Source organism: Pteropus vampyrus, unplaced genomic scaffold (assembly GCF_000151845.1).
Source record: "Pteropus vampyrus isolate Shadow unplaced genomic scaffold, Pvam_2.0 Scaffold452, whole genome shotgun sequence".
Taxonomy (NCBI): domain Eukaryota; kingdom Metazoa; phylum Chordata; class Mammalia; order Chiroptera; family Pteropodidae; genus Pteropus; species Pteropus vampyrus.
Genome location: NW_011889233.1, coordinates 803,299 through 830,923, shown reverse-complemented (window position 1 = coordinate 830,923; position 27,625 = coordinate 803,299). Strand labels below are relative to the sequence as shown.

Sequence of the window (27,625 nt, the reverse complement as noted above, 5' to 3'; positions counted from 1 at the left end):
GGGAGTGTTGGCTTCAAGCACTGTTGGATCCAGTATGGAAACAAAGCCATGAGGAGTCAACCTCTTTGTATCTCTTGGCATTGTTTTATCTGTGTTGACTTAATTCTCAGGTAGACTCTTCATTTGATAGACAAAGATGAGTACTTACAGGTCTAGGCTGGCATTCCACAAGCTCAGTAGCCGAAATGCCTCTTTTGCCAATACTTCTGGAAAATCCTGAAATTCATCAGTCCAGATTGGGTTTCATGCCCATCCCTGAACCAATCAGTGTGGGCAGGGCACAAAATATGCTGATAATCCAGGTCCTGGGTTGTTCCACATCACGTAAATTATTTGAGTAAGGCTCTCCAAAGGAACTTCAGGCTGTTGTTGAGTCTTTGCATGTAATTCCTACTTCCTGTTTTTCATTGTCTGAATCCATGTAGCAGATATCTATTGCTTCTGTCTGACCAGAATCTAGTTCCTCTTAATTTATATAGATATTGTTGAATGAGACAAGTTCTTGATTACACCAAGCCCCTGGATCCAGCTGAACCTGAAGTCAGAGCTACTCTTGGACTTTAAATTCCCATCCCTGTTAAATCGACCCGAATGGTGTCTTCAGTTAGTTGCAACCATAAATTACCCTCTTCCTAAAGTCAGTTTGAATGTAGTTTTTAGTTAACTGATACAAAAATGAATAATTTACAAGGGGCAGAAATTCATTCAAAGTAATAGAGCTAAAATATCATTTATGTTATTAGTTACTAAGAGAAAAATAGTAATTTTACAGCGGAGGAAACCTGACAGATGTCATCTTAACCAAATGGTCAAAGTTAATTAACATTACCAGGCGTAGAACAAATTGACATCATGGGCCTCCTGATATAAAATTTTGAGGATACAACAGTATGTTAATGATATTCCTGACTAAAGTGCATAACTTAAATCTAATCATGAGGAAGATATTGAAATTGAGGGATATCTTAAAAATAACTGGTCTGTGTTTTTCATATATGTCAAGGTCATGCAACACAAAAGAAGACTGAAGGATTGTTTCAGATTAAATGAGACTAAAGGGACATGAAAACTGAGGGCAACACATAATTTCTATAAAGAGTATTATGGGGACAACTGACAAAATTGAAAAAGAAATGTAGATTAAATAATAATATTGTATCAATGCTAACTCTATTGTACTACAGTTCTGTAAGAGAATGTTCTGAGGAAATGTGCGGTAATATATTTAGGGTAAAAGAGTATTGTGTTTTCAATCTACATTTGAACAATTGAAAAAAATAATATGCATTTATACACAGACATAGAAAAAGATAAAACAAATGTGATAAAATGCTGACATTTGGAGAACATGAGTGAAATCTATTGGAATTTTTTCGTATCATTCTTAGAACATTTCTGCAGATCTGAAATTGTCAAAACAAAAGTTATTTTAAAAATGTAGTCTAAGGGTTCATAACAATGTCATAGAAGCAAAAAATAGGAAGTACAGCTGGATCTCATGGGTTGTGTAAATCTTTCATTGGTCACACCATCTTCTTGTCTGCAACCCTAAACAGATTTCTTCCATTCTCCTATTGTAGATACTTAGCTTCCCTCCTTGTCCATAATTATTGCTTGGACATAATTATGTAGCACTTGAATACGAGAATTAATTGAGAATTATTTGTGTATTTCCCTTTAATTAACAAACCATTCCATTCTTAAAAGTGCATTTTAATTGCGCATTTTTCTTTTCTAAGAAGAGATACAGAGAGGTTGACTCCTCATGGCTTTGTTTCCATACTGGATCCAACAGTGCTTGTCCATAATTAATGCTTGGACTGACCAAGTTCTAGAGCACCTTGAAGCCCAGTACCACACAGTTGCTTGACTCTAAAATGTAATGCCTATATTCCAAATTTCAGACAGGACAAATTGGATTGGCCCAAGTTGGGTTAAGAAAAAGAAATCATATAGGAAATGAAGAATATCTAGAACTGGATGAAAATGAAAATACTACCCATCAAAACCTGTGGGGAGTATCAAAAACAGTGCTTTGAGGGAAATTTATACTCTTAAATAATTATGCTAGAAAAAGAGAAAGTTCCAAAGTCATGAATTGACTATCTTAATAAACTAGAAAAAGAACCATAGAATAAATTCCCCAATAGTTCACAGAATAATAAAATGAAATAAATTAATAAAAAATGTAAAATAGAAATTCTTTTTTAAAAAGCCAACACCATGTTCTCTGAAAGTAATAAAACATACAAATCTGAAAGTCATCAAGGTTATGAATGAAAAGGGCAAGGTAGCTATGAAAAGCAAGGATTAAAAGGAAAGTAAGAGCTTTCAGTCCTAAACTTTTTTTGTGATACTAAAGCAAGCTCAGAGATTGTGTGGTGTGTGCGTGCATGTGTGTGTGTGCGCGTGCGTGCGTGCGTGTGTGTGTGTGTGTTGCGTGGGGAGCCATAACAACTCCAAGGTGAGGTGTAAGAGGCCAAGTAGAGTGAGGGGTATGCACAGGAGGGCTGCCCAGTGCAGGTTGTTAGAGTCTTAGTGTAGTGAAAAAGACCGGTATCAGGGCAAGGGTAGCAGCAACAATGTGAGATCAGTTACATACAGAGGGATTGATCAACGAAATAAATATATTAATGATAACCAGATTGCTCACTATCAGAGAAGGGGCTTTGCATGGACCAGAATGCATCATGAACCAAGGATAATGGTTAATCCATATGGTGTCCCTGCAGTCCAGAAGAAAAAAGATAAACAGAAGAAAATGAAAATGCTCAGGCACAACCATGTGTTTATGGGAATGTAAATCAATACAACTACTTTGCAAAAAACTATTTGTATCTACTAAATCTGAACATATGCATTACCCTTTGACCTGTAAGTACATTCCTAGGTATATACCTAATAGTATGTTCACATACATACTTATATATGTGAACAAAAACTAGAGACAACCCAAGCATTCATCAAAGGAGAATAGATAACTAAATTCTATATTCATCCAATGATACTATGGCATTGAGAATAAATGAACTACTAATACAGATAACAAATGGACAAATCTTAACAAACATAACATTTTTTTTTAGACTGAAAGTTAATATATTTAGTACACAAACTATTACCAAGGAATAAAATAAGCTGACTATCCTAATGGAAAAATGGGCAAGAACAAGCAAGTCGCAAAAGAAAAAAAAAAAGTGGCAAATAAACATGTGGAAACATTCAATACCAAAGAAATACAAAGGCAAATAAATGTAATTTTTGCCCATCAGGTGATCAAAACTTAAAAGGATACTCATACGCAGCGTTAGCAAAAATGTAGCAAAAGAGGCCACTGTTGGTGGGGTATAAATTCGTAACTTTGCCTTAGACTTCCCTAGATTTCCATACCTAAGATTAAAGTCAAACAGATGTGCAGAAGTCAGACAGATGTGCAGACATTTATGGAAGTATGTTAACCCCTGCAATATTTATAACAGCATAAAACTGAAAACAACCTAAATGTCTATCGATGTGGTAATAGTTAAATAAATTATGGTAAATCTACATAATTAATTAAAATGGACTTGTGAATTATATTTATTTACCTAGGCTGATGGACATTATTTAAAAAAAATTTTTCAATTACAGTCGACGTTTAATATTATATTAATTTCAATTGTACAGCATAGTGGTTAGACATTTAACTTATAATGTGAGCCCTCCTCCTGATAAGTCTAGTACCCCCCTGACACCATACACAGTTATTACAATATTATTGGCTATATTTCCTATGCCATATTTTATTATTTTTATTTTTGATATTTTATTTTCGATTTTTCAATTATAGTTGACATTCGACATTATTTTAAATTAGTTTCAGGTGTACAGCATAGTGGTTAGACATTCATGTAGTTTATGAGTTGATTCTCCTGATTAGTCTAGTACCCACCTGGACCCATACATAGTCATTACAACGTTATTGACCATATTCCTTATGTTGTACTTTATATGCCTGTGACTATTTTGTAACTACCGATGTGCACTTTTTAACACCTTCACTTTTTTCATGCAGCCGCCCAACCCTCCTTGCATCTGCAACCATCAGTTTGTTCTCTGTACCTATGAGTCTGTTTCTGTTTTGTTTGTTCATTTATTTTGTTCTTTAGAGGCCATGTATAAGTGAAATCATATATTTGTCTTTATCTTATTATGCTTATTTCACTTAGCATAATAATGTCTAGGCCCATTTATGCTTTCTCAAATGGTAAGATTTCATTTTTATGGCTGAGTAATATTCCATTGTATATATGTACCACCTCTTCTTTATTCAATTGTCTATTGATGAGCACTTAGGTTGCTTCCATATCTTGGCTATTGTAAATTGCACTGCAGTGAACATAGGCGTTCGTATATCTTTTTGAATTAGTGTTTTAGATTTCTTTAGATACATACTCAGAAGTTGAATTGTTGGGTTATAAGGCAATTCTGTTTTTAATTATTTGAGGAAGCTCCAAACTGTTTTCCATAGTGGCTGCATCAATTTGCAATCCTACCAACAGAGTACGAGGGTTCCTTTTTCTTCAAGTCCTTACCAACACTGCTGCTTCTTGATTTATTCGTGATAACCATTCTGACAGTGTGAGGTGATATCTCATTGTGGTTTCAATTTGCATTTCTTTGATGATTAGTGACCTCGAGCATCTCTTCAAATGTCTATTGGCCGTCTGTATGTCCTCTTTGGAAAAATGTCTATTCAAGTCCTCTGCCTATCCCTATGCTGTACTTTACATCCCAATGACTATTTTATATCTGCCAGTTTGTATTTCTGAATCTCTTCACCTTTTCCATGCAGTCCCCCAAACTCCCTACCATCCGGCTACCATCAGTTTCTTCTCTGTATCTATGAGTTTGTTTCTGTCACAAACATAAATCGAATCAAAGAAATAAGACTCCAAAGGAAACATATCGTATAATTTCATCTACTCAAAGTTAAAAACAGGCAAAACTAATTTGTGGCACTAGAAGTCAAGAGTGGTCATTTCTGGGAGAGAGAGAGAGTGATTGCAATAGGGCACAAGGAGGACTTCAAGGGGACTGATAATATCGTTTCTTGGCCTGGGTGCTAGTTACACAGGTATTGTCACTTTCTGAAAACTTGTCAGACTGAACACTTGTAATATGGGCACATTTCTTTTATTATTATAATACACATCATCTCATTTATTCTTCACAAAACCGTATGAGGTAAAGATTATCCTCTCCATTTGACTGACAAGGAAACGGTCTCAGAGAAGTTACTTAACACACTTAAGGTCATTATCTATTTAAATAGCAGACCCAGATTGAAAACTAGATCTGTCTGATTCCAGAAACCATGCTCCGTTTAGGCCAAGATGTTTCTTTTTAAGTTACTTATCCAAAATTACATGATGAGGGATAATGGAACTGGATTCAAAACTCAGTGTGGGTGCACTGGATCAGGTTTGAACAGGATCCCCAAATAAAGTCCAACACAACAGCTTCTAGCACTAACCAACGACGTCCTAAATTTTTTTTCTGTCTTTTATTGTTAGTCCTGATTTATTCCACATACTCAATATCTTAACTAAATTACAGATTTGCTTTCTCTTGAAACCTGTAAAACTGAGAAGGACGGGGGCACATTTCTTTTTGTGTGTCATACATCATTAAAACTTTACATTATATCTCATAGGTGGCATTATGTTTGAAATTGTGGTTTTCCGATATGGTGAACGGCCTTTGGTATCCTACTGAACAATAAAATTTTTTTTCGTTCTATTTATATCATAGTTTCATTTCAGAAAAAGTCACTATATTGTCACTTAATATAACACGCAACCATGTCGTGCGTGTATGCGTGTTATATTAAGAATTTCATATAATTATAAAACAATTATTACCCACATGGGTGCCTTTAAGGACATTTTCAAGTTGTTCAGGACGCGGAGGCAGTGTCCCGCATTTCTGGTCTCTGACCTCTAAAAGTGTAGCGCCCTCCAATCAATGTGGCAACCAATAACGTTTGCGCAAATTTCCATACTCCCACCAGGGGGCGGTACCGCCCCGTTTGAGAAGAGCCAATTTAGTCCGAGATTCTAAATAAGTGGTCGCATACTTTGGTTCTGGAGCTCAGCAGAAAGGTCTGTGCTAGAGATAAGAACTCCAGTGGTGGTAAGAGTGTCCTCTGCACGTAAGTGATCACCAAGCCCCGATATTAAAAGCTAAGTAGCTGTGCAGGGCATGGGGGCGTAGAGGACGCAGGAGCACAGTGTGCGGAGGGATTTTCCCAAAATCGTTGCTGGAGAATAACTGTCGAAGCATGAATTGAGGCCAGTGAAATGTGCAACGACAAATCACGATGGTCATCTTATGGTATTTGTACTTTATCCTGTGGGTAACAGGAAGCCATTGAATGCTTGAAACAACAACAGACAGCATTTATGAGCTGTTTCCATGTGCCAATCCCTATTCTAAGTTCTTTTTATGTTTTCTCTCCCGGAACCATCAGAACCATTCATGAGCCCAGTTAGTCTGTTATCCAATGCCCATTCACCCTTTTCCATGGAGAGTCTTTGGAAGCAGCAATGCCTAGTCCCCCACTTCAGCTAGGCTTTGTGTGTCGTATCTAGCCCACCCTACTTGGGGCTCCACGGATAGGCGTATCACTTAGATCTGTGATCGGCTTAGAGTCATCAGGTGACCCAGTCAGAACTAATGAAAGAACTCTGACCCCACAGCTGTTCTCCCACTTAGAACTCTGCCTCTGTGCCAATATTCAAACCTTTTCTCCTCTCACCACAAAATGGATAATCACTCACAGAAGGACCATCTGGGAACATTATTCAAGAACCTTCCATAGCTGCTGCTGAGCAGCAGCCTATTGTAGTTCTGTCGGTTCTGCCAGGCACTTAACATCCCCCGCCTAGTCTCTCTCCTTCCCAAACTGTCGGTTTCAACTTTACTTTCCCCCAGTTCTAGTTTGTGCTTCAGGTAAGTTAGAAGTAATGTTTTTCTCCTCTGTGAACCATAGTTATTTCTACCTCCTTGCCTTTAATTTACCTGTGATCTCCACCTGGGATTCTCAACCTTTTTTTCAATAAGAATTTGCGGGGTGTCTATTCCATGCTATTGTTTAAAAAAATGATTAAAGAAGACAATTTAGATGATACAAACGAACTTTAATACTTCATGAGGTGGACGGTCTCCTTTCGGAGAACTGCAAAATGGGACAGAAGGCAAGAAGCTTTTATAGGATAAAGGATGAAGAACAAGAAAGGGACAAGTAGAAAATATCTGATTGGCTGGGGCCACACGGGCAACCTCGTTTGGGATGAGAAGGCCTAAGGGGGTTTGGTGTTTGGGGATTGCCTGATTGGATATACTGCGTTCCTGTTCAGACACAGCATTTGCAGGGACATAAAAGGTAACTAAGTTTTGGTTGGCTGATGTGGCACCCCAGGCACGAATGGCTCCATTTTGGGCCTAGAGATTTATTTCAACACTATATTCCATAGGATGCAGAAACAGAGAATAGATCTAGTTATCTTCGGTGTTGTACAATTTCATTTTGATGTGTTTAGGCATGAATTTCTTTTTATTTATCTAGTTTAGGAGATGCTTGGTTCTTAGAACTGTGGATTCATGTTTTTCATCAGTTTGGGGAAATTCTCAGCCATTATTTCTTCAAGGATTGCCTTTCCTACATTCTCTCTTATTTCTGTTTTGGGGACTTTTTTTGATATTTGATGTTTCTTACTTCTATTTCATATATTTATCTCTTTTTCCCCTTTTGCTGTGTAATTTCCTGACTTATCTTTCAGTTCAATAGTTCTATCTTCAGCTATGCCTGGTACACTGAGTTTTTAATTTTCGTTTCAGGAATTACCTTTATTATATTTTTTATTGCTGGAAGTTTCACCTTTCTTTTAATTTTTCAAATCCACTTTTTCATTCCTGATATTCTCTTGTTGTTTGCTTATATTTATGGTTGTGTATTTTATTTCTTTAAATATTGTACAGAGTTTATAGTCTGATTTTGACAATTGCAGTATCCGAAATTTTTTCAGGTCTGAATCTTGGTTTGTTATGACATTGTATTTTTCAAAGACGGCCATAACAAGATTCACTTCTCTTACGATGTGGCTTGACACTATCCACTGAAAGATAAGATAGAATCTGTATTCCCAGTTTGATCTGGGCGGGTTTATGACTGTGGCAGAAGTGATACTGTGTGACTTCCAAGAGTAGGTTATAAAAGGCAATAAAACTTCTTCCTGGTTCCCTTAGGATGCTCACTCTAAGAACTTGACCATCATGCTGTACAGAAACCCAAGTACCTATAGAGAAGAACCGAGGCCCTCAGCCCATAATGTTGACTGAGATTCCAGCCAACTAGCCAGTAACAAGTTGTCAGGTACATGAGTATAGCATCTTGAAAGTGCCTCCTCTAGTGTCAAGTTGAGCCGCCCCTCTTCTGTTCTATACTACATAGAACAGAAACAAGATAGCTAGACTGAGCCCCGCAGAAATTGCCAATTTGTAAGCAAAATAAATGATTGCTGTTCTTTTAAGCCATCAGGTTTACTAAGGGTAGTTTATTTTGTAGCAGTAGATAACTGGAGCAGTTGCTTCTGCTGACTCTCACTCATGGTGGCTTACTTTCTTGCGTGCTTGGTGATTGCGAGCTTAGTTACCGGGAGTCCTGAAACTTAAATTGGGAAAACCTTCCTTTAGACAGGGTTTGTTTCTGGTTCTGGTGGTACTTAAGGGACACTATTGACCTGAGTCCATCTCAGTCCCTCTCAGGGTCTTGGTTTAACTTGAGAGTACCAAGGCCAGGCTCTCCATCTCACCAATAGCTCAAGACTCAGCATCTCAATAGCAATGCTATTATGAGCGACCACTCTCAGGGAGACTCCACCTCTCCCGCAGTCCCATTCTACCCTTTGCCAGATCATGACTTTTTGGAGGAGGTGATTCTGGTAGCCTCAAGATGACAATGACTCAAGAAGTGGGTCTTATCCATAATCCACTTGTATTGCCATATGAAGGAATCTCCAAATCCCTTGTCCATAGCAAATGCCAAAAAGACCACCCAAACATTAAATCATTCATTCAGCAAAAAAAATCATTAAATCATTCATTCAGCAAAAATTAAGTCCTGTGCTAATCAATGGGAATTAGCATCCCTGGCTTCAGTACACTATATGTGTTGTAATGCATTGTTGCTGGGAGAACTAGGTGCTGTTTACTTGACTCTACTGGGAAAGGACAACTGGATGCTTCTGCCTGGCATCTCCTGGACCCTATGCTCCTCTTCCTTTTGATATTTTCAATCTATATCCTTTCGGTGTAATAAACCATACCCATGAGTAAAAAATGCTTTTCTGAGTTCTGTGAATCCCTCTAGTGACTCAGTGAACCTGAGGTGGTTTTCGGGATCCCCAGACATGAGGATGCTTAATGGTATATATCTCACCAGGAGCACAGACACAAATGAGACTGTGCATACACAGCATGTAATGATCACAGCCAGTACTTACTGAGCCCATATTGCGTACTAGGCTGTGTGTGTCCCTGAACTCATCGGATCCTCATAACAACCTTGTGAGACTGATACTATGATTACTTTTTAATTCTCATCCTTCAACCCATGATTAACTTTTTACTTTTTATTGTGATATGTATTTTACATTCGAGAGTATAAAATATAGATGTATAGCTTTAAAAAATACTTATGTGAACAACTGTGAATCATCATCATTTAAGAAAAAAAGAACATAGAAACCTTCATGAGTCACTACCCAGTGACAACTCCTCCCATCCCCTGAGGTAACTACCTCTCTGGCTTTTGTAATAATCATTTTCTTGCTCACCTTTTCTTTAAAGTTGGACCATCCATGTATGTATGTATCTCCAATAGTTTATTGCTTTATTTAATTTCCCTGCTTTCAAGTTTATTGACTGGAATAATACAGCATGTCCTTGGTGCCTGGCTTCTTTCACTCAACATTATGTTTGTGAGGTTTGTCCATATAGTTTGTTCTTTTTTCATTGCTTTATAGTATTTTGTTGTATAAATATACCACAATATATTTATACCTTCTCCAGTCAATGAACAGTTAGGTGACTCCCATTTGGAGCTATTACAAACGTTGCTGCTATGAACATTCCTTCCTCTACATATTCCCTGAAGCCCATGTTCAAGTTCTCTAGGATATATACTTAGCATGGAACAGCTGGGTTAGAGGTTTAGGTATTTTCCAATTTATTCAATAACACTGCACTTTCCCCCATTTTATGATGAAGGAATTGCAACAAGAGAGGTCAAGTAACTTTCCCAAGATCACGAAGTCAAACTGCCTTGAAACCAGAGGTCCTTTCTCCCAGAGCCCTGCTCTCACTTAGCACCCACTGTCACATGTTCGTGAGCTGTTATGCTGAGGGTTGTCCTTTCCTGTCCCCGTTATTCTGAACTCTGTCCTTATCAGTTGATAATTAACTGACCTCCAAGGAGCCTGTGATCCTAAAGATTTGCCTTTTCCTGGCAACTGCCTGGTTAATGAGTCACTGCCCCTGGCCGGGCAAGGGGCACTGGTAGCTCTGCTACTTCCAAAGCCCCTTTACTTGGCGTGGTGAGGGATTCATGATGCTCCGGACCTGTCGAGTGCTCTATTCCCAGGCTGGCCCCTCTGCTGGGGGCTGGCAGCCCTTGAGCTTTGATGGTGCGGCCTTCCACCTCAAGGGCACAGGAGAACTGACACGGGCTTTGCTAGTGCTACGGCTGTGTGCCTGGCCCCCTCTGGTCACCCACGGCCTGGTGGTGAGCAGTGACCCTGGGGCCTCGTCTAAGGGCTCCCCAAAGTCCAGTTTTGAGCTCTCACTCCTTGTCACCCCAGCTCCAGGCCTGGTCTCAGCGACTCCTGGGCTCCCGGCTCTCAGGTGCGCTTCTCCGAGCATCTGTCTATGGGCAGTTTGTGGCTGGTGAGACGGCAGAGGAGGTGAGGGGCTGTGTCCAACAGCTCCAGACTCTAGGCCTCCGGCCCCTGCTGGCAGTGCCTACTGAGGAGGAGCCAGACTCAGCTGTCAAGACTGGGTGAGTAAACATAGCCACCTTATGGGCCATCACAGTCTATACATGCCTAGTCCCTGGCTTGTCATGGGCGGTTATATTAAAAATGTTTTAAAAGACTGGGTGAGTAAGGGGCCAGGGCCCTGGGAGGTCGGGAGGATGGCAGAAAAGGGTTAGTGGGCTCCAGGGCCTGATGCCTTCTGGCTGGGCAGTGAGGCCTGGTATGAGGGAAACCTCAGTGCGATGCTGCGGTGTGTGGATCTGTCACGAGGCCTCCTGGAGACCCCTGGCACAACTGGGAACATCCTCATGCAACTGAAGGTGACGGCGCTGACCAGCTCTCGGCTCTGTGTAAGGGATGGGCAGGATGTGGGAGGAGGGTGTGGCTGCCTACCAGGTCCCTCTCATTACCCCACCCACCACTCCGTTCCAGAAAGAGCTAACTTCGTGGGTCAGAAGGCCCGGAGCTCCCTCGGAGCTGAGCCCTGAGAGGCTGGCAGAAGCCATGGACTCTGGCCGGGTAAGGATCTCAGACTGGGGGAGAAATGAATGGTTGGTGGGGAATGTCAGGGGAGCAGAGTCCCCTGGACTTGTATGTAGCAGAAGCCTGCAAATAGAATGTTCAAACTATTTAACTACCACTACTTTCCAGGCTCAGAACAATCAGAATAAATGTGTGTCTATAACCCTGGGGCATTGTTGGTATGGACAGACTATGGGTCATCTGGGGGTTCTAGGGAAGGAGCCTGGGGGTTGAGAGCTCTGAAGAGTGATTGAGAAAGAAGATTTTTATCAACAGGAAGAAAGTATATCAATATTTTATCAATCTACTCAGCTATGCTAGTGTGTGCTGGATGGCTGGGAATTGTGATTAGACCAATGAGGTTCAGTTTAATCATTCATTCATCCATCCATTCATTCATTTTTTCATTCCTTTTTATTGCTATGTCCTATTTCTACACTATCTGCCATTGGCACCCACTTAATCCTGTATAATATATATCTCTTTATTATTGTGATTTTGTTTTGCCAAGTGTATACTGTTTAGGGGCATATTTTTCCAATGTTTCACTGTGAAAATATTCAAGCAAACAGAAAAGTTTAAAGAATTTTACTGTGAACACCTGTATACCTGCCACTGTTAACATTTAACTATACTTGCTTTAAATCATATCTGTCCTTCTATCCATTGCTCCGTCCATCCATAAATACATCTTATTTTTGGATGCATTTCAAAGTAAGTTGCAAACAACAGTACACTTCCCTCCAAATGTTTCAGAATGCATACCACTAATTAGAACTTGATAATTATTTACAGTACTTTATTTCTTTTCAGGTAAAATTTCCATATGATGAAATGCACCAATTGTAAATGTACCATTCTATGAGTTTTCACATATTCACATACCTGAGCAATTCAAATCCCTATCAAGATATAGAACATTTTCATCACTGCAGAAAATTCCCTCGTGTCCTTTTCTGTCAATCTGAGGGGTACGTTTTAAGATGTACAAAAATAGTGTTATGTTATCTGTTTCATTCCATTTCATGCTTTTTCCAATAAACTGTCAGATCATAAGGTCCATTCAAGCGTCTTTGTGAACAGCTAATCCATTGGTTGCAGTTGCTGCTTCTATCCATGTGGTTTATTTACCTCCTGTGGGATGGACACCTGGGTGGCCTCAAGTCTCCACCATCCCAAACAATTTTGTAGGGGCATGCTGATGGGTTTGATTTTTTTTTTTGATGGGTTTGATTTTTTTTTTTTATCTTGATTTTTTTTTTTTTAATCTGTAATTTTTTAAAGGTGTCACAAAACACAAGAAGCAGGATTTAGTGTTTTAGAGAATCAGTTTTGGAATCTAACAAGTTTTACCATTTCAGTTTTAGTTTAGTCACATGAAGAGAGTGCTACCAACTCCTTCCCAGGGCAGCTTTAAGGATTAAAGCCCCTGCCAGCTGGTATCTGACTTTGCAAGGAACAGAGGGACCTTCCTCTTTCTTATGTCACATACTTCCTTTGGTTTCCCCAATACCATCACACCTGGATTTCCTTTTCCATCGCTGCTGGCTCATTCTCGGTCTTTGTTAGGTTTTTCTCTGCCTGTCTCTTAAATATGGAGTCCTGTCTCTCTCTCTTCTTACCCCTTACTCCCTTCAAAAGGCTTTCTCACCTACCCCTACAGCCTCAGTTTCCCCACCCAGCACTAATGATGCCCATGTTTCTGTCTCAAGCCCCAGCCTTTCCCCTGAGCCTCCTGGGCATCTCCCAGGTCTCCCACACCTGCTGGGTCCCACACTGGCCTCTGTGTCTCCCTAGACTTGCCTCTCCGTCCTGTCTCCATCTCAGAGGCAGCCCTACTACCCTTCATCTCAGATCTGAGTCCCCACCCATCCTTGCTCTCCACATCCTCTGCTTCCACAGCACAATTCATGATTCCAGTTCACTTCCATATTCCCAGCCCCTGGTACCTAGACAAGATTTATGTCAAATCAATGAATGAGTGAATGAATGAAGCAAGTGATTTTTAAACAATAAATTAATAGTGGAGAACTTATCACAACGTGCCACTCACTGTCCTAAGTGTTTTTTTAAAGTAGTCCCCTCTTATCTGAGGTTTTGCTTGCCAGTTTCAGTTGCCTGGAGTCAACTGTGGTCTGAAACTATTAAAGGGAACAGTTTAGAAATAAACGATTCATAAGTTTTAAATTGTGCACCATTCTGAGTAACTTGAAATCTCACACTGTCCCACTCTGACCCGCTGGAATGTGTTTCATCCCTTCGTCCAGCATGTCCACGCTGTATACGCTACCCACTGGTTAGCCGCTTAGTAGCCTTCTCAGGTGCTGCAGCGTCGCTCTGCCTGTGTTCTGGTAACCCTTACTTTACTTAACAATGGCCCCAAAGTGCAAGAGGAGTGATGCCGGCGATTCAGATATGCCATGCCAAAGAGAAGCCGTAAAGTGCTTCCTTTAAGAGAAAAGGTACGAATGCATAGGAAAAACCATAGTATATATAGGGTTCAGTTATTGTCCGTGGTTTCAGGCAACCGCTTGGGGGTCTTGGTTTGTATTCCCCTTGGGTAAAAGGGGACTACCATTACATGTTCCAGGGAGACATTTACTCTCTGCCTGTGAGTGGTTGTTTAAGGCGGTGGTCAATAATCCAGGCTTTGGAGAAGCTGAAGTTCAAATCCCAGGTCTAGTTAGTGGTGTGACTTTAGACAAGTGATTTCACCTCTCTGTGCCTCAGTTTTCCCCTCTGTAAAATGGGGGTGATAACAGTCCCTACTTCAGAGGGTGGTGAAGAGTACAAGAGTTAATAATTTGGTGAGTACCTGAAATAGCACCTGGCACCGAATAGGCCCTCTATGAGGGTGGCCATTATATATAAGGAGCTCCGCCAGCTGCTAACACCCCCAGAACTACCCCCAAGACTATGCCCCAAGCCAAGGGGAGACAATTCTCTGATTGGAGAAAAGGTGGCTGGGCAGGTGCCCCCAGCTCTTCCTTCCTCCTGGAGACAGTTTTCTCCCTCAAAATGGGGGTGGGTGCCATGTTCAAACCAACTTGCCCTCAGGGGAGTTCAATTAGCAAGCCTAGTCCTGCTTCATCTATATTGACCCTGTTAGATAAAATAAAATTTAAGTCCCACCTGTTCCTCTTTCTTTAACTTCCCAGAAAGTTATTTGGACACAGCTGGACATCTTGGTTACCAGCAGCTCTCACTGATCCTTTGGATCCCCATAACAAGTCTGTGAGTTAGAGACAGTTATGATTTCCACATTATGAATTTTCTAAATGTTCGTTAGCCATCTGCCGTATTCCAAGTGCTGTGCTGGGGGTGGAGAAGCCGATGACCAGGAAAAACTCCCTGCCCGCCAGGCACTCACTTGCTAGTCAGGGAGGGGCAAGAGACAATAATGAAAACCAAAGCCAGTGTGTGACAAGTATAAATAAGCATTGTAGGGGAAAATAAGGTTGAGGAAGGGAAAGAGAGTCCCAGATAGGGAGTTGCAAACTTAAACCAAGGAAAAACCTCATTGAGGAGGGGATGTTGGAACAAAGACCTGGAGGAGAGGTAAGTGGACCTCCCGGAGAAGAGTGTTCCAGGCAGAAGGAACAGTTAGAGCAAAGGCTCTGAGGTGGGAAAGTACCTGGCATGTTCAATAGCAGGGAGGCCAGTGCGGTTGGAGGGCAGAGTAAGGCAGAGAGTGTGGGAGGAGGTGGGAGCAGAGGAGCCAGACCCGATGGAAGCTTTGCAGGCTGCAATGAGGCCTTTGACATTTAATGAGGAAATTGAGGTCCTAAGAGACTAATAGGAGGAAACACTTATGGTACTTATTATGAACTAGTCACTGCTCTAAGCACTTTCTATAGGTCAATTCCAAGATGCTTCTCTCTCTAGCTTCAGTTTTCTCATTGGAAAATGAAGCTTGGAATAACATCTGTCTACTAGGATCATTGTGGAAATTAAATACACAAGATAGTATATGCAGTCACCTATTATTATAATAACAATATGTTTTGAGTGCTTATTATGTGCTAGTACTATCCTGTCCTGATTATGTCCAGGCAAATCTCACATATTAACTCATTTTTATCCAGACAACAACTTTATGAGGTAGCTATTATTAGCATCTCCATTTTACAGAGGAGAAAGCTGAGGCCCAGAAGGGTTATATGACTTGCTCAAAGCCACACAGTAATTGATGGAACCAGGATTCAAACTCAGATTCTGGGCTTTTCCCATTGTGTTATACTTCAACAAATAGTACATATATGGTACAGCAACTGTGTAGATTTCTAACAATTTCTAAACTTTTTCCCCTTCATGGCAATGGGGAAGAGGAGACTTAGGCTCTAGAAGAAAGTCCTGAGCTGCTCTTGCCTCCCCTGCTGCCCTCCCCCAGGGCTTCCAGGTCCCCTGCCTCAATGCCGAGCAAAACCAGCATCTCCAGTCCTCTCTGAGACGCTTACAGCAGGTGGTACAGGTAATGCCTTCCGCCTTGACTTGGCTCCACTGCACCTGCTGGTTACCCCTGGGGCTCTGACCACAGCCTCTCTCACCCTCAGCATGCCCGGGCCCAGCACGTGAGGCTCCTGGTGGATGCCGAGTACACTTCGTTGAATCCTGCTCTGTCTCTGCTAGTGGCTGCCCTGGCAGTGCGCTGGAACAGCCCCAGGGAAGGTGGGCCCTGGGTGTGGAACACTTACCAGGCCTATCTGAAGGTGTGTGGTGTGCTCCCGGGGGCTGCCAGCTGGGGTCCCAGTACCCTGACCTGAAGGTGCCCATGTCCTCTGCCAGGACACATACGAGCAGCTGAGGCGAGATGCTGAGGCTGCAGACAGGTCCGGTCTGGCCTTTGGAGTGAAACTGGTACGAGGGGCGTATCTGGACAAGGAAAGAAAGGTGGCCCTGCTCCAAGGGGCCAAAGATCCTACTCAGCCTGACTATGAGGCTACCAGACAGAGGTAGGACTGGGCCAGGCCAGCCTCTGAGGCAAATAATAACATCCAACCTTTAATTAGAGCTCACTACCCATGATGCTGAGCGTCCTGTGTGTGTCTACTCCCTCTCCCTGGTCCAGGACACCACCACTTCCCACCTGATCAGCAGGCTCCTCCTTAGGCTCCTCCTTGGGTTCCTTCCTCCCCACTTCCTGCTCCTTCCCAGTCTGTTCTCCATGTGCAGCCAGGGGGAGCCTGTTTATACCCAAGGCAAATCATGTCCCCCCTCAGTTCAAAATCTTCCCTTTGCACCCTCAGTAAACCACAAATCCTTAACGATGGCCCACAAGGCCCTACATGATCTGGTCGCTGTCACCTCTCTCACTTTTCCTTCCACTCTTCCCCTCACTCACACTCCTTGATGATCCCCAGGGCCTTTGTACTTCCTGCTTGAGCTACCTAGAACATTCTCCTTCTAGGCAGCTGCATGGCTCAATCCCTCACCTCCTCAGGTCTTTGTGTATTGGTACCTTCTCAAGGGACCTTTCCTACACTCTCTATCAAAAACTAGAACATTCCCTCACCCACTCTCTTCCTGGATTAATTTTTCTCTTTAGCACTCATTGGCAGTTGAGTTTCTATGCAGTTATGTATTAAACTGCTTATTGTCTGTCTCCCCCACTAGAGTGGGTGCCCAGAAGGGCAGGGGTTTCTGATTTGTTCACTGCTGAACCTTCAGTGCTTAAAACTGTACATGTTACATGGTGGTACTTACTCAGTATGGATCTGCTGAATGAATAAATAAACAACTCCAAATAATAGGTACTATTATCATCATCCCCATTACAAGAGGATGAAACTGAGGCACTGAGAGGTGAAATCACTTACCTGAGGTCACATAGCTACTGAGTGGCAGGGCTAAGATTTGAGTCCAGGCAAACAGGCTGTAGACCCTCATTCTTACTCACCTCAGATCACTCTGCGCTGGGGCCAAGATGTGGGTGGGCTCCTTCGACTCCCAACCCATGGCTCTGGGAAGAAGGACTTTATTTTTTCAACGTGTACTTGCTGACCACCTGATTTAGATTAGGATCTATTTTGGATCCTGGTGACAGCAACCAAGGTGGCCCCCCAGGTCCTGCCCCATGGAGTTTACAAAGTCTGACTCCATTTCACAGTGGATTAAGGAGAGGTTTGTAGAGCTACAGGGATTTACCAAGCTTCCAGGGCAAGTGGTCAAGCCATGATTGGAACCTAAGCTTGTATCCAAAGGCAGTGAGGGCTTCTAGGCAGGTACCATATAATTCACATACCATAAAATTCACCATTTAAAAGTGTACGATTCAGTGAATTTTAGTATATTCACAAGGTTGTACAATCATCACCACTATCTAATTCCATATTTTGTCACCTCAAAAGGAAATCCATTAGCAGTCACTCCCCATTCCCTCCTCCTCAGAGCCCCTGGCAACCACTAATCTTTTTGTCTCTGTTGATTTGCCTATTCTGGACATTTTATACAAATGAATATAATATGTGGCCTTTGTTTCTGGCTTCTTTCACTCAGCATATTGTTTTCAGTGTTCAACTATATTATAGTATGTGTCAATGCTTCATTCCTTTTTATGGCTAAGTAACATTCCATTATGTGTATGGACTACAATTCATTTATCCATTCATCAGCTGACAGACATTTGGATTGTTTCCACTTTTTGGCTGTTTTAAGTAGTGTTGCTGTGAACATTCATGTACACATTTAAATAGGCTCCCTCTGGCTGCACATGGAAAACAGAATGGAAAAGAGTAGAAAAGGCAGGAGGAGGGAGCCCAAGGAAGAGACTGCTGATCAAGTAAACATACATGCATTTTCAATTCTCCCGCAAGTCCAATTCTCTAGGAGTGGAATCACTGGGTCATGTGGTAACTCCATGTTTAACCTTTTGAGGACCTGCCAGATGGTTTTCCACAATGGCTGCACCATTTTACATTTACATCTGCACTGTATGAGGGTTCCCATTTCCGCGCATCCCATTTCTACACATGAATGGCTCAGTACCATTCATGTTTTAATATAGATTTTAAATAAGTAATAAATTCATGGGATTTGAAAATCAAAATTAGATGAAAATGTATATATCTCATTTTGATCCAAATCCCTATCTAATCATGGAGTCTCCCTGGCCCCACAGTTTGTTATATGTATTTCTTGAGTTCCTTATGCATATGCAAAACCAAAGATTTTTGTGTGTATATGTACAAAGGCATCACGTCTACACACTGTTCCTTGCCTTTTCACTCAATTGCATATCTTAAAGGCAGAATAGTCTAGTGATAATGAGTCTAGGCCCTAGGGTATCAGATAACCTAGGTTCAAATCCCAGCTTGGTCACTTCTAGCTGTGCGACCCAGGGACCAGTCTTAACCTCTTTCAGCTTCAATCTCCCCCTCTGTAAAATGGGGATATCCAGAACATCTACCTCACAGTGTTGATTTGAGCATGAGATGAGTGAATATATGTGTGTCAGGCAGGGTCCCAGAGAAAATAATTCTATACAAACTAAAGGAGAATTAGTGAAGGGACCAAATTTATGGAATGTGGGCAAGGTTCGGGAAACCCACAGGGAATGTTGAAGCGCCTGGAACCCACAAAAGTGGGAGGCTATTATGACCCTTGTTCTATAGGTGAGGTAAAGGAGCCATGCTGGAGGAGGTGTGGCCACACACGAGGTGTGGGACAGTCAGGATGGGCCAGAGAGGGGGCTAAGAGGTGAAACCCCCGAGCTCTCTCTCCTACCTTCTGATCTCCTGCCCATGACTCCATGGGGATTACAGGACGTAAAAACTTCCTGAGGGACAGAGAAGAGCCGAAAACAGATCTGGAGGGCAATGGAGAATAATTGGCAGTGTACGTGAAGGCCATTGGGTGGCACTAGCCTACGGCAAGCTTGGAAAGCATTTGCCAGTCTTTTTACCTTGCCGTATCAGTGCCCAGAGTGTCCTGTTCTTTTTACAGCTGCATGGCACTCTGCTATCCTGTGTGTGCCATCGTTCACCTAGCCAGTCCCTTACTTATGGACATTTGGGTTGTTGCTAATCATGTTCCATAGACAATGCTGCAAGTGAATGACCTTGAGTAAATGTTATTTTGTGTGTGTGATGTGGACCTTCGTTGTGACTCTGCCATTGTGCCAAAGGCTTTATGTACACCCTCATCTCATTCCATCCTCACATCACTGTTAGGTGTTACAAGAGAGAAAGGAGAAGGGATGGCCCTTGAAGCTAGCTGGTCCAGGTGGAAGGAGGTATTTTCTGACTCCAGAGTCCTTGCCCTTAGGCACCCTACCTCCCAAGAACTGAAATGCCCGGTCCCTGGGGCCTGACCCTCACTCACAGGTGCCATATCTGAAGGGAACATCTCTCTTCAGTTATAGCCGCTGTTTGGAGCTGATGCTGACCCACGTGTCCCAACGTGGCCCTCTATGCCACCTTATGGTGGCTTCCCACAATGAGGAAACTGTTTGCCAGGCAACCAAGCGGTATGAGGGGAGCTTCCTTTCCCTTGCTCACATGCCAGGGATGGGCAGAGGGTGGTGGACATGAAACAAGGGGAGGAACAGTGTGGGGACAGTAAGTTCAAAGGGATTCTGGGAAGAGTATTAAAAATATTTAACGCCTGCTATACCTGTAAGTCCTGTATGCCCCAGGTGAACAAGGCATCACTCGTTATTTGCTAGGGCATGGGGAGGTCTGAGGGTTCCAGGGAAGGAGTTGGGACTCACTGGGGAGCTTTCAGGGGCTTCCGAGCAATTATTATTGATCAAGTTTAGAAGTATTCCAATATTTAAATAGCTGGAACAGCCATTGAGTGTATAATAGCTGACTTTCAGCTCTAGATCTAGCCACTATGTGGATTGATGATGTAGCCTTTTCTATAGCATGTGGGAGCTGGGCATTCCTCTGGATGGGCCCGTCTGTTTTGGACAACTTCTGGGGATGTGTGACCATGTCTCCCTGGCATTGGGTATGTAAATGGCTCATTCCCTACCACCGCCACCGTGCCCCTCCCAGCCCCAGCCCTCATTCCCTCTCAACCGGATTCCTTTTCCCATTCTCAACTAATGCCTGGCCAGGCTCCTATCTAGCGCCTGCGGATGGCTCAGTCTCCAGACCCTTCCAGATAGATCTGTTGTTCCAGTGTTTAAAGGTCTTGCAGGCCTGTGTCTCTGTACCTGTTCTTCGTTGTGTTTGCTGGTTCTGGATCATGGTGTCTTGTTTCCTGTGCACATGATCATTTTCACTGTGTTGCTCCCCAGAGCCTGAGACCAGAAGATTTATGTTTTCTTCTGCCAGATGCTAAGAGGGTACAAAATCATTGTATCCTAAATTCACAGCTTGAGGTTCCTTGAAGCATCCCAGGGATGCAAATTCGGGCTGCAAATATGTGAGACAACTAACACACACCCACAACCTCTCAGAGATGGATTTCTCTGTTTTCTTCCCTGCTCGACTTATGGTCAAGGCCATTCCCTGGGAGTGGGAGAGGTGGAAGGGATGACTTCTTGTGAAGTCTTACTCTGAGGGTATACACTTTTATGGTCCAGCTTAATGTGGGGAAGTTCTCCTTTACACCTCTCACCCTGGGCAGGCTTTGGGCCTGGATTTCTGTACCTCCTCTACTCTATGAAGTCATCAAATAGCGGCTCAATTTTACCTTCAGGGTGGAAGTGCTTCCTGTGCATGCCTTCTCTCTCTGGTTCTCACTTTCTCTTAATTCTTGGATTAGTAAATTCTTTATTCTCTTGGCAGCATTTTAATAACTTTAAGATTTTTTAAATGTTTACTCCAGAATTTTTAGGTTTTTTTTCCAGTGGGAAATTTTGTCCAACTCACCTAGTCTGCCACATTTAAAAACTGGAAGTCTGTTCCCATGGAGCCTGGGGGAACCTCTCCCCAAGCATGAGCCCACTTCCTGCCAAGACTCTCCCTACAGGGCAGGCCGGCTATGCCGTGTATAAGTCCATCCCCTACGGCTCTTTGGAGGAGGTGATCCCCTACCTGATCCGGAGGGCCCAGGAGAACCGGAGTGTGCTGCAGGGTGCCCGCAGGGAACGGGAGCTGCTCAGCCAAGAACTTTGGAGGAGGCTGCTGGGTGGGGCCTGAGGGTACCCTTTTAGCACCCCCAGGGGTTATGTGGTCAATAAAGGTCCCGAGCTACTGTCTAAGTTGCTGCTCTGCACTGAAGCCGCCTCCTTGGGGAAGGGCTAATCTTGACCTCAGCCAGCCCAGCTATGGTGCTCTGCAGCTCAAAACAGACCTTTAGATAACCCTAGAGCATAACGAGGGCATTGATCAAAGACTAATGAAGCCTCCTCCTGACCCTGAAGCAGTCTATCCTGCAATGAGTCTGAGGTCAGTTCTACTCAACAGTGGCTGATGAGAGAACTTTCTTCACTCCAGTGGATGCCCAAGTGAAGAACAAACACTGAGGCACTGAAGTCAAGAGGCTGGGCTAAGGCAACACGAGCAGGAAGGGATGCCTGAAAGAGGCAAATTGCTCATTTAATAATTTTCTGAGGCCTCTTCTGAGCTAGACTCTGAGCTGAACAATGCTGAGGACACAACAGTGACCAAGACAACTTATGGCCTGGCCTCATAGGGCTCTTACTCTTCAGTCAGTGACAGCCCAGAGTGGTCTGGGCTATGATGGGGGAAGCTGAAGCAGAGAATTAGGGCAATATTGAGGAAAGCTGGAGGCTGTGGAAGGCCAGAGGAGGCACCTTGTAATTAAGAGGACTTTCCAGAGAATTCATAAGAAACCAAGTAAATATTGAGAAGAGCCTTCAAAAGCAAGGGCATGTGCATAAACGGAGAAGTGTCAAACAGACCAGGGTTGAGAAGACAAGGACGGAGGATGGGCAGGGCCAGATGATGCAGACTGCAGAACATGGGTCCTGTGTCAAGGACACTGGGGAGTCAGGAAAGTTTCAAGCAGGAGAGAGAGAGAGTCAGGTTTGGTTTGGTTTTAGGACGATCCCCCTGGCTGCCATGTAGTGGGTGGACCAGAGTGGGGAGGCAGGCTGGGAGCCCAGGGAAAGCTGGGGTAGGAAATCCTCGAAGGGAGGACCTGCGGGGAAAGGAAGAGGGGGCTGATGGAAAGGACAATCAGGAGGCTGAGTGGGACATGGGGCTGATAGGCTGTATGGGAGGAAGACCTTTCAGGGCAAGGCCCAGGGCTCTGGCTTGAAGAGAGGACAGTGGGGCCAATCCTGAGACAAGAATCCAGGAGGAAATGCAGTTTTGGTGAGATATTGAGGCCAGCGTGGGATCTGGTAGGTATGAGGGTCCCAGGGGACATCCAGAAGGAGGTGTCCAGGACACTGTGGGGCCCCAGGTCTAGGGCAAAGAGGAGAGGCTGAGGCAAGGACAGAGGAAAAAGCCCGTGGAGGTGGAAGAGAAGCACCGAAGACAGCCAAGCCCAGGGATCACGAAGGACCGGCCACCTCCAACAAGTCTTGGAATGGGGAAAATAGAAGGGGAAACACGTAGGGCATAGCTGACAGCTTTGGGGTGGACATCGCTGTCTCTTCTCTCTGGTCACCTCGCGGCATAGTTGTGGTACCTCTCAGAGGCTACAGCGCAAGCTCACACGTGGCAGGAGGCCAGTGATGCGCCTGCGCCTAGAGTACCCACCCAGATCGCCAGAGCTAGTGCTCCAAGGTCACGTGGTGATCACTGTCGGAGCCCAACGGTAGGTGCTAAGCCTCCTGGACTGGGATCTGGGCTCCAGAACCTTCTTAGATCTTACTGGGTCCTCAGCTGTCCACCAGACCCCGCCCCTAGCCCGCAGACCCCGCCCTCAGACCGCCTTCTTCCTCTCCGCCCTTCCTACAGCCGCAGGCCCCACTCCTTTATCAGCGCCTGCTCTTTTCCGACCCTTCCTTCCTCTCACCCACAGACACAGTCCTCAGACCTCTTCCTTCCCTCGGTCCCTTCCCTTATCCTGCAGACCTTACCCCAGCGTAGAGACACTTCCCTAAACCTCAGCCCGCACGCCAACCCTCAGACCCTTTCATAACCCGCAGACCCTGTCCTGGGACTGTCCTCCACTCTTGGGCCCCTTCTCACAGCCCATAGACTCCACCCCCCCTCAGATTCTAACCCTCAGGCTCCTCTTCCTCCAATCCATAGGTAATAGTCAGACCCTCTTGCCAAGCCCCCAGACTCCTTTTCCCGGCCCAGATCCTACCCCTGTAGCCCTTACACCCCTCCTCCAGAGGGCGCCCAGCCCTCAGATTTCCTTAGAGCCCCTTCAGCTCGCAGACTCCTGTAGACACCTGATCTTCTGGTATGTAGCTCTCCCAGAGCCTACCCCTATTCTCATTCAGACACTTCCTTCCAAATCAGACCCCCACCCCAAACCCCTTTCTTTTCAGACTGCCCTCCAGGACTCCCAGACAGCTCTGTCTTTATTGCTCCCAGAGGATCCAGTCTTCTCCTCTTGCCCTCGTAAGACCCCCTGGCTGATCCCTGTCCAGGAGTTGACTGAGTCTGGAGCCCACAGATGCCCTCCCTGAGCTCTCGCTTACCTGTGGAGCTGGGCTCTGTTGGGAATCCAAAAGCCCAGGTGGGCCGTTTGCATCGCCTGGCTGTGGCTGGGGGCCCAGGCTGGAGCCTCATCCGGCTTCTTAGGAAAGGTAAGGCTTTGGCTGTTGGAATTGCCTGTGAGGGCAAGATCAAGGAGCAGTATGGAGGGTGCAACTTCAGTTGTCCAGTCAGCAATTTTATACCAGGCACCCACTGTGCACCAGCCTCTGTTGTCTATGTTAGGGGTTTAGGGCTAAATATCACCTATTAGGGCATTGTGAATGAAATCTATTATGGGAATTAAGAGAGTGATGAGAATGAAGTAGGCACACTGGAAGGGATGGCCTTTCTGATGGTGTGATACTTGTGTGTCACAGTATAAGAGCCAGTCATGCAAAAAGCTGGAGGAAGAGCATTTCAGAAAGATGGAATAGCCAGTGCAAGGGCCCTGAAGTCAAAACAAACTGGGTATGTGTAAATAGCCCCAGGGAACAAGGGGACTCAGGGAGAGGATGAAAGCTGAGGCAGCAGGGAAAGGGCCTCAAAAGGGATATGAATTTTGTTGGATTTTTGTCCTGTATGTGATGGGAAACCATTGGCGTTGTAGGCAGGAAATTAATATTACCCAATTTGCAATTTGTTTTTCATTGATTTTTGTAAATTGATTGTACATCTGGCTACTTTCTGAACTTGATTAATAGTTGTAATTGTTGACTCTTACTTTTTTGTTATCTGCAGATGGTGACAGTTTGGTCTCAGCCCTTTAATCTTTAAACTCTAATTTATTTATTAATGTACTTATTATTTATTAATTTATTTGTTCATTCATTTATTCATTTCTCTTTCACACACTTTTTTTTTTTATCATAAAGTGTTAGCCAGACTTTTCAAACCTTGTTGTCAATGGGCATCTGTTTCCTTGTTTTTGATATTTAAGGAAATGAGTCTATGTTTCTGCATTAAGTATCATGTTTGCTCTTTGGTTTTGGTTTATAATTTTTATCAAATAAGGAAGTTCCCATCAATTCCTAGTTTTCTGAGGTTTTTTTTCCTTTTTTCCTTTCCAAATAGATGTTGAATTTTATCAATTGTCTTTTCTGTATCTACTGAGTTAAACATGATTTTTGTCCTTTATGAATATGTTTTATTACACTGATAGATTTCCTTTTGTGGAATCACCCTTGCTTTCCAGGAATAAATTGATTGGGTTACCTCTTTTACTTTATTTAGGGGTTTTACACTTATAATCACAAATGGAATTGATATATAATTTCATTTTCTGGTTCTGGAAACTCATGATTTTAGAACAACTTGTATAAAAGTATCTATACATGAAATGAAATGAAATGCTTATCATTGCAATAATAATCCATATCAAGAAATAATTTGCATTTTAAGAAGATCTCTCTGCAAGTATCATTCAAGACAAATGCAGAGAACTAGTTAGAATGTCATTGCAAAAGATGGTGGCTGCTAAGTTTAAAATAAGAGCCAGTGAGTGTGATATTTAGAGCTTCCTGAGGGACCTCATTTGGAGGGGTTTTGCGGGTTGGACAAAGTGCTTGATTCATTAGCCATGTCTGCCAAGGACATAAGTACAAGGACAAGGATGCCATGAATTTGCTCTCCCTGAGGATATGGGATAGGGCCTGGAGGAAGAGGAGCTCAGGGATGATGAGTGCAGAGAAATAGGCCTTGGGGCATGATGGGTGCAGAGATAAGGTCTTGGGAGGGGTGAGCTGAGCCGTGTGATGGGGAGAGGGAATTGGCAAGGGCATGGAGTCAGGTACAGAAGAGGTTGCTACTTGGATTCTGCTCTTAGATGCAGTGTTCAAAAATAAGCTTGGGATATTTCCTGATAAAATCCAGAGAGTTTGCTTTTCTTGAAAAATTGAATGGGACCTGTACATACACTGAATTAGAGCTGGGTGGAGGCTACCTGCCCTGGGCAGTGCACAAAGCTCCTGTAAGCCCAAGTCCCCACAAAGTCCTTTTTTTTTTGGCCCCCGGTTACCTTTGTGTGTTTTTGACACCTCTGGGATGGAAATGGCAGGTAAATGTTCCAGCTCTCTGGACTTAATGGTAAGTGCTGCATTGAGATGGATTCTAAGGCAGAGTCCCCAGCAGCTGTAGGGTGGCAGTTCCGAGACATAGGGATGGAAACTGGGGTCAAGGGTCACCCAGTCAGGGAGGGACTGTGGGGGCTGGGAACTGGCAAAGGTGTTGCCTGGAGTAAAGGGCAGGGATAGTCCTAAGCCTCGCTGCCTCTCAGTTGTCCAGGTAGATGGTGAGAACTCTGCTGGGCAGACGGGGCTCTTTCTCTCAGCGTTGCTGGGCCATAGCTCTGCTGTGCAGCTCCTGCTGGCTTTTGGCGCCAACCCCAACCAGTGAGTGGGCAGGTGGTGATTCCCTCACACTCCCAGGGCCCTGAGTCTGAGCCCCGCAGAACCAGAGTTCTCTTCCCTAGAGGCCTCTTGCCCTCACAAACTCCTCCCATCCCCTGATGACCCTCCTAATCCCAGTGACCCCTTTTGTCCTCTCAGTTAACCCCTTTTTGTCCTTCAGTGACTATTCCCAGTCTCCTGGTGCCTCTCATGTGCTCACAATGATCCTCTCATCCTCTCAAAGACCCCACCTTGTCTCCAAGCAATACCTTCTATCCTGATAGCTACTTTCCATGTTCATGAAGCGGACATGGGTGGCCCCAACTCCCCTAACCTTTCCCTCTTACCTCCCAGTGACCCCTTTCATCCTTCAATGTTCCTATCCTGCTACCTTTTGTCCCTGTTCCGTCCCTTTTCTAATCTATTCCTGTCTTTATTGTTCTGCTGCAGCCGCTGCCTCGATGGCAGCACACCCGTGCACGCAGGTGCCTTCTCAGGCCGCAGCCTGGTGATGTTGCACCTGCTGCAGGCGGGAGGTGACCTGCGTCTGCATGACCAGCAGGGTCGCACACCTCGGGACTGGGCAGAGCAGGGTGGTACTAAGCGGAGCCAGGAGGTGAGCAGTGGCCCAAGTGGAGTGGGGCATCGGGGCCAGCACCCCCACCCTACCTCACCCCACATGCCCCCTATCCAGGTGCTAGAGCTGTTACAACTCTGCCGTACCCATATATCAGCACTAGTGCACGGTGGTGAGTTGGCATCCATTGCATCCCTGGGCCAATTGCAGGCCGGCTCTGGACACAGCCCGTGTGGCTCCCTGTCCTTGATGCGGCTGGTGCAGGCGGACAGGTAACTGTCCACAATGTGAAACCCGCCCACCCACCACTCCCAGCTACCCCAGACTTACTCTTGGACTGCCCTTTACCCTAGGGCACCAAGGCCAGCGAAGATCAGGAGACCCCCACAGATCCCAGCCTTGGGGTTTGGCCAGGTAAGCGGGAGAGGGTAGGGGAGCAGGGATCACCTGTCCTCTTCATGCCTCATAGTCCCGCCCCCCCCACCCCCAGATGAGCAGCCTGTGGCCACTGGGGCTGGTAACGGGCATACCACTCGTGGACCCCAAGGAGCTGCT

General features: G+C 44.3%; 1 protein-coding gene across 1 annotated transcript; it reads left to right on the top strand.

Annotated features, from left to right (window-relative positions):
• The first annotated feature begins 10,567 nt into the window (after positions 1 to 10,567).
• Positions 10,568 to 21,745, top strand: PRODH2 (proline dehydrogenase 2). The gene is made up of 10 exons (XM_011381809.1): positions 10,568 to 10,825; positions 10,902 to 11,098; positions 11,287 to 11,425; positions 11,508 to 11,594; positions 15,988 to 16,068; positions 16,151 to 16,306; positions 16,383 to 16,549; positions 19,951 to 20,061; positions 20,461 to 20,546; positions 21,516 to 21,745. Exons 1-10 carry the CDS (start codon positions 10,649 to 10,651, stop codon positions 21,683 to 21,685), a joined length of 1,371 nt encoding a protein of 456 aa, XP_011380111.1. The 5' UTR covers positions 10,568 to 10,648; the 3' UTR covers positions 21,686 to 21,745.
• The last annotated feature ends 5,880 nt before the right edge of the window (positions 21,746 to 27,625 follow it).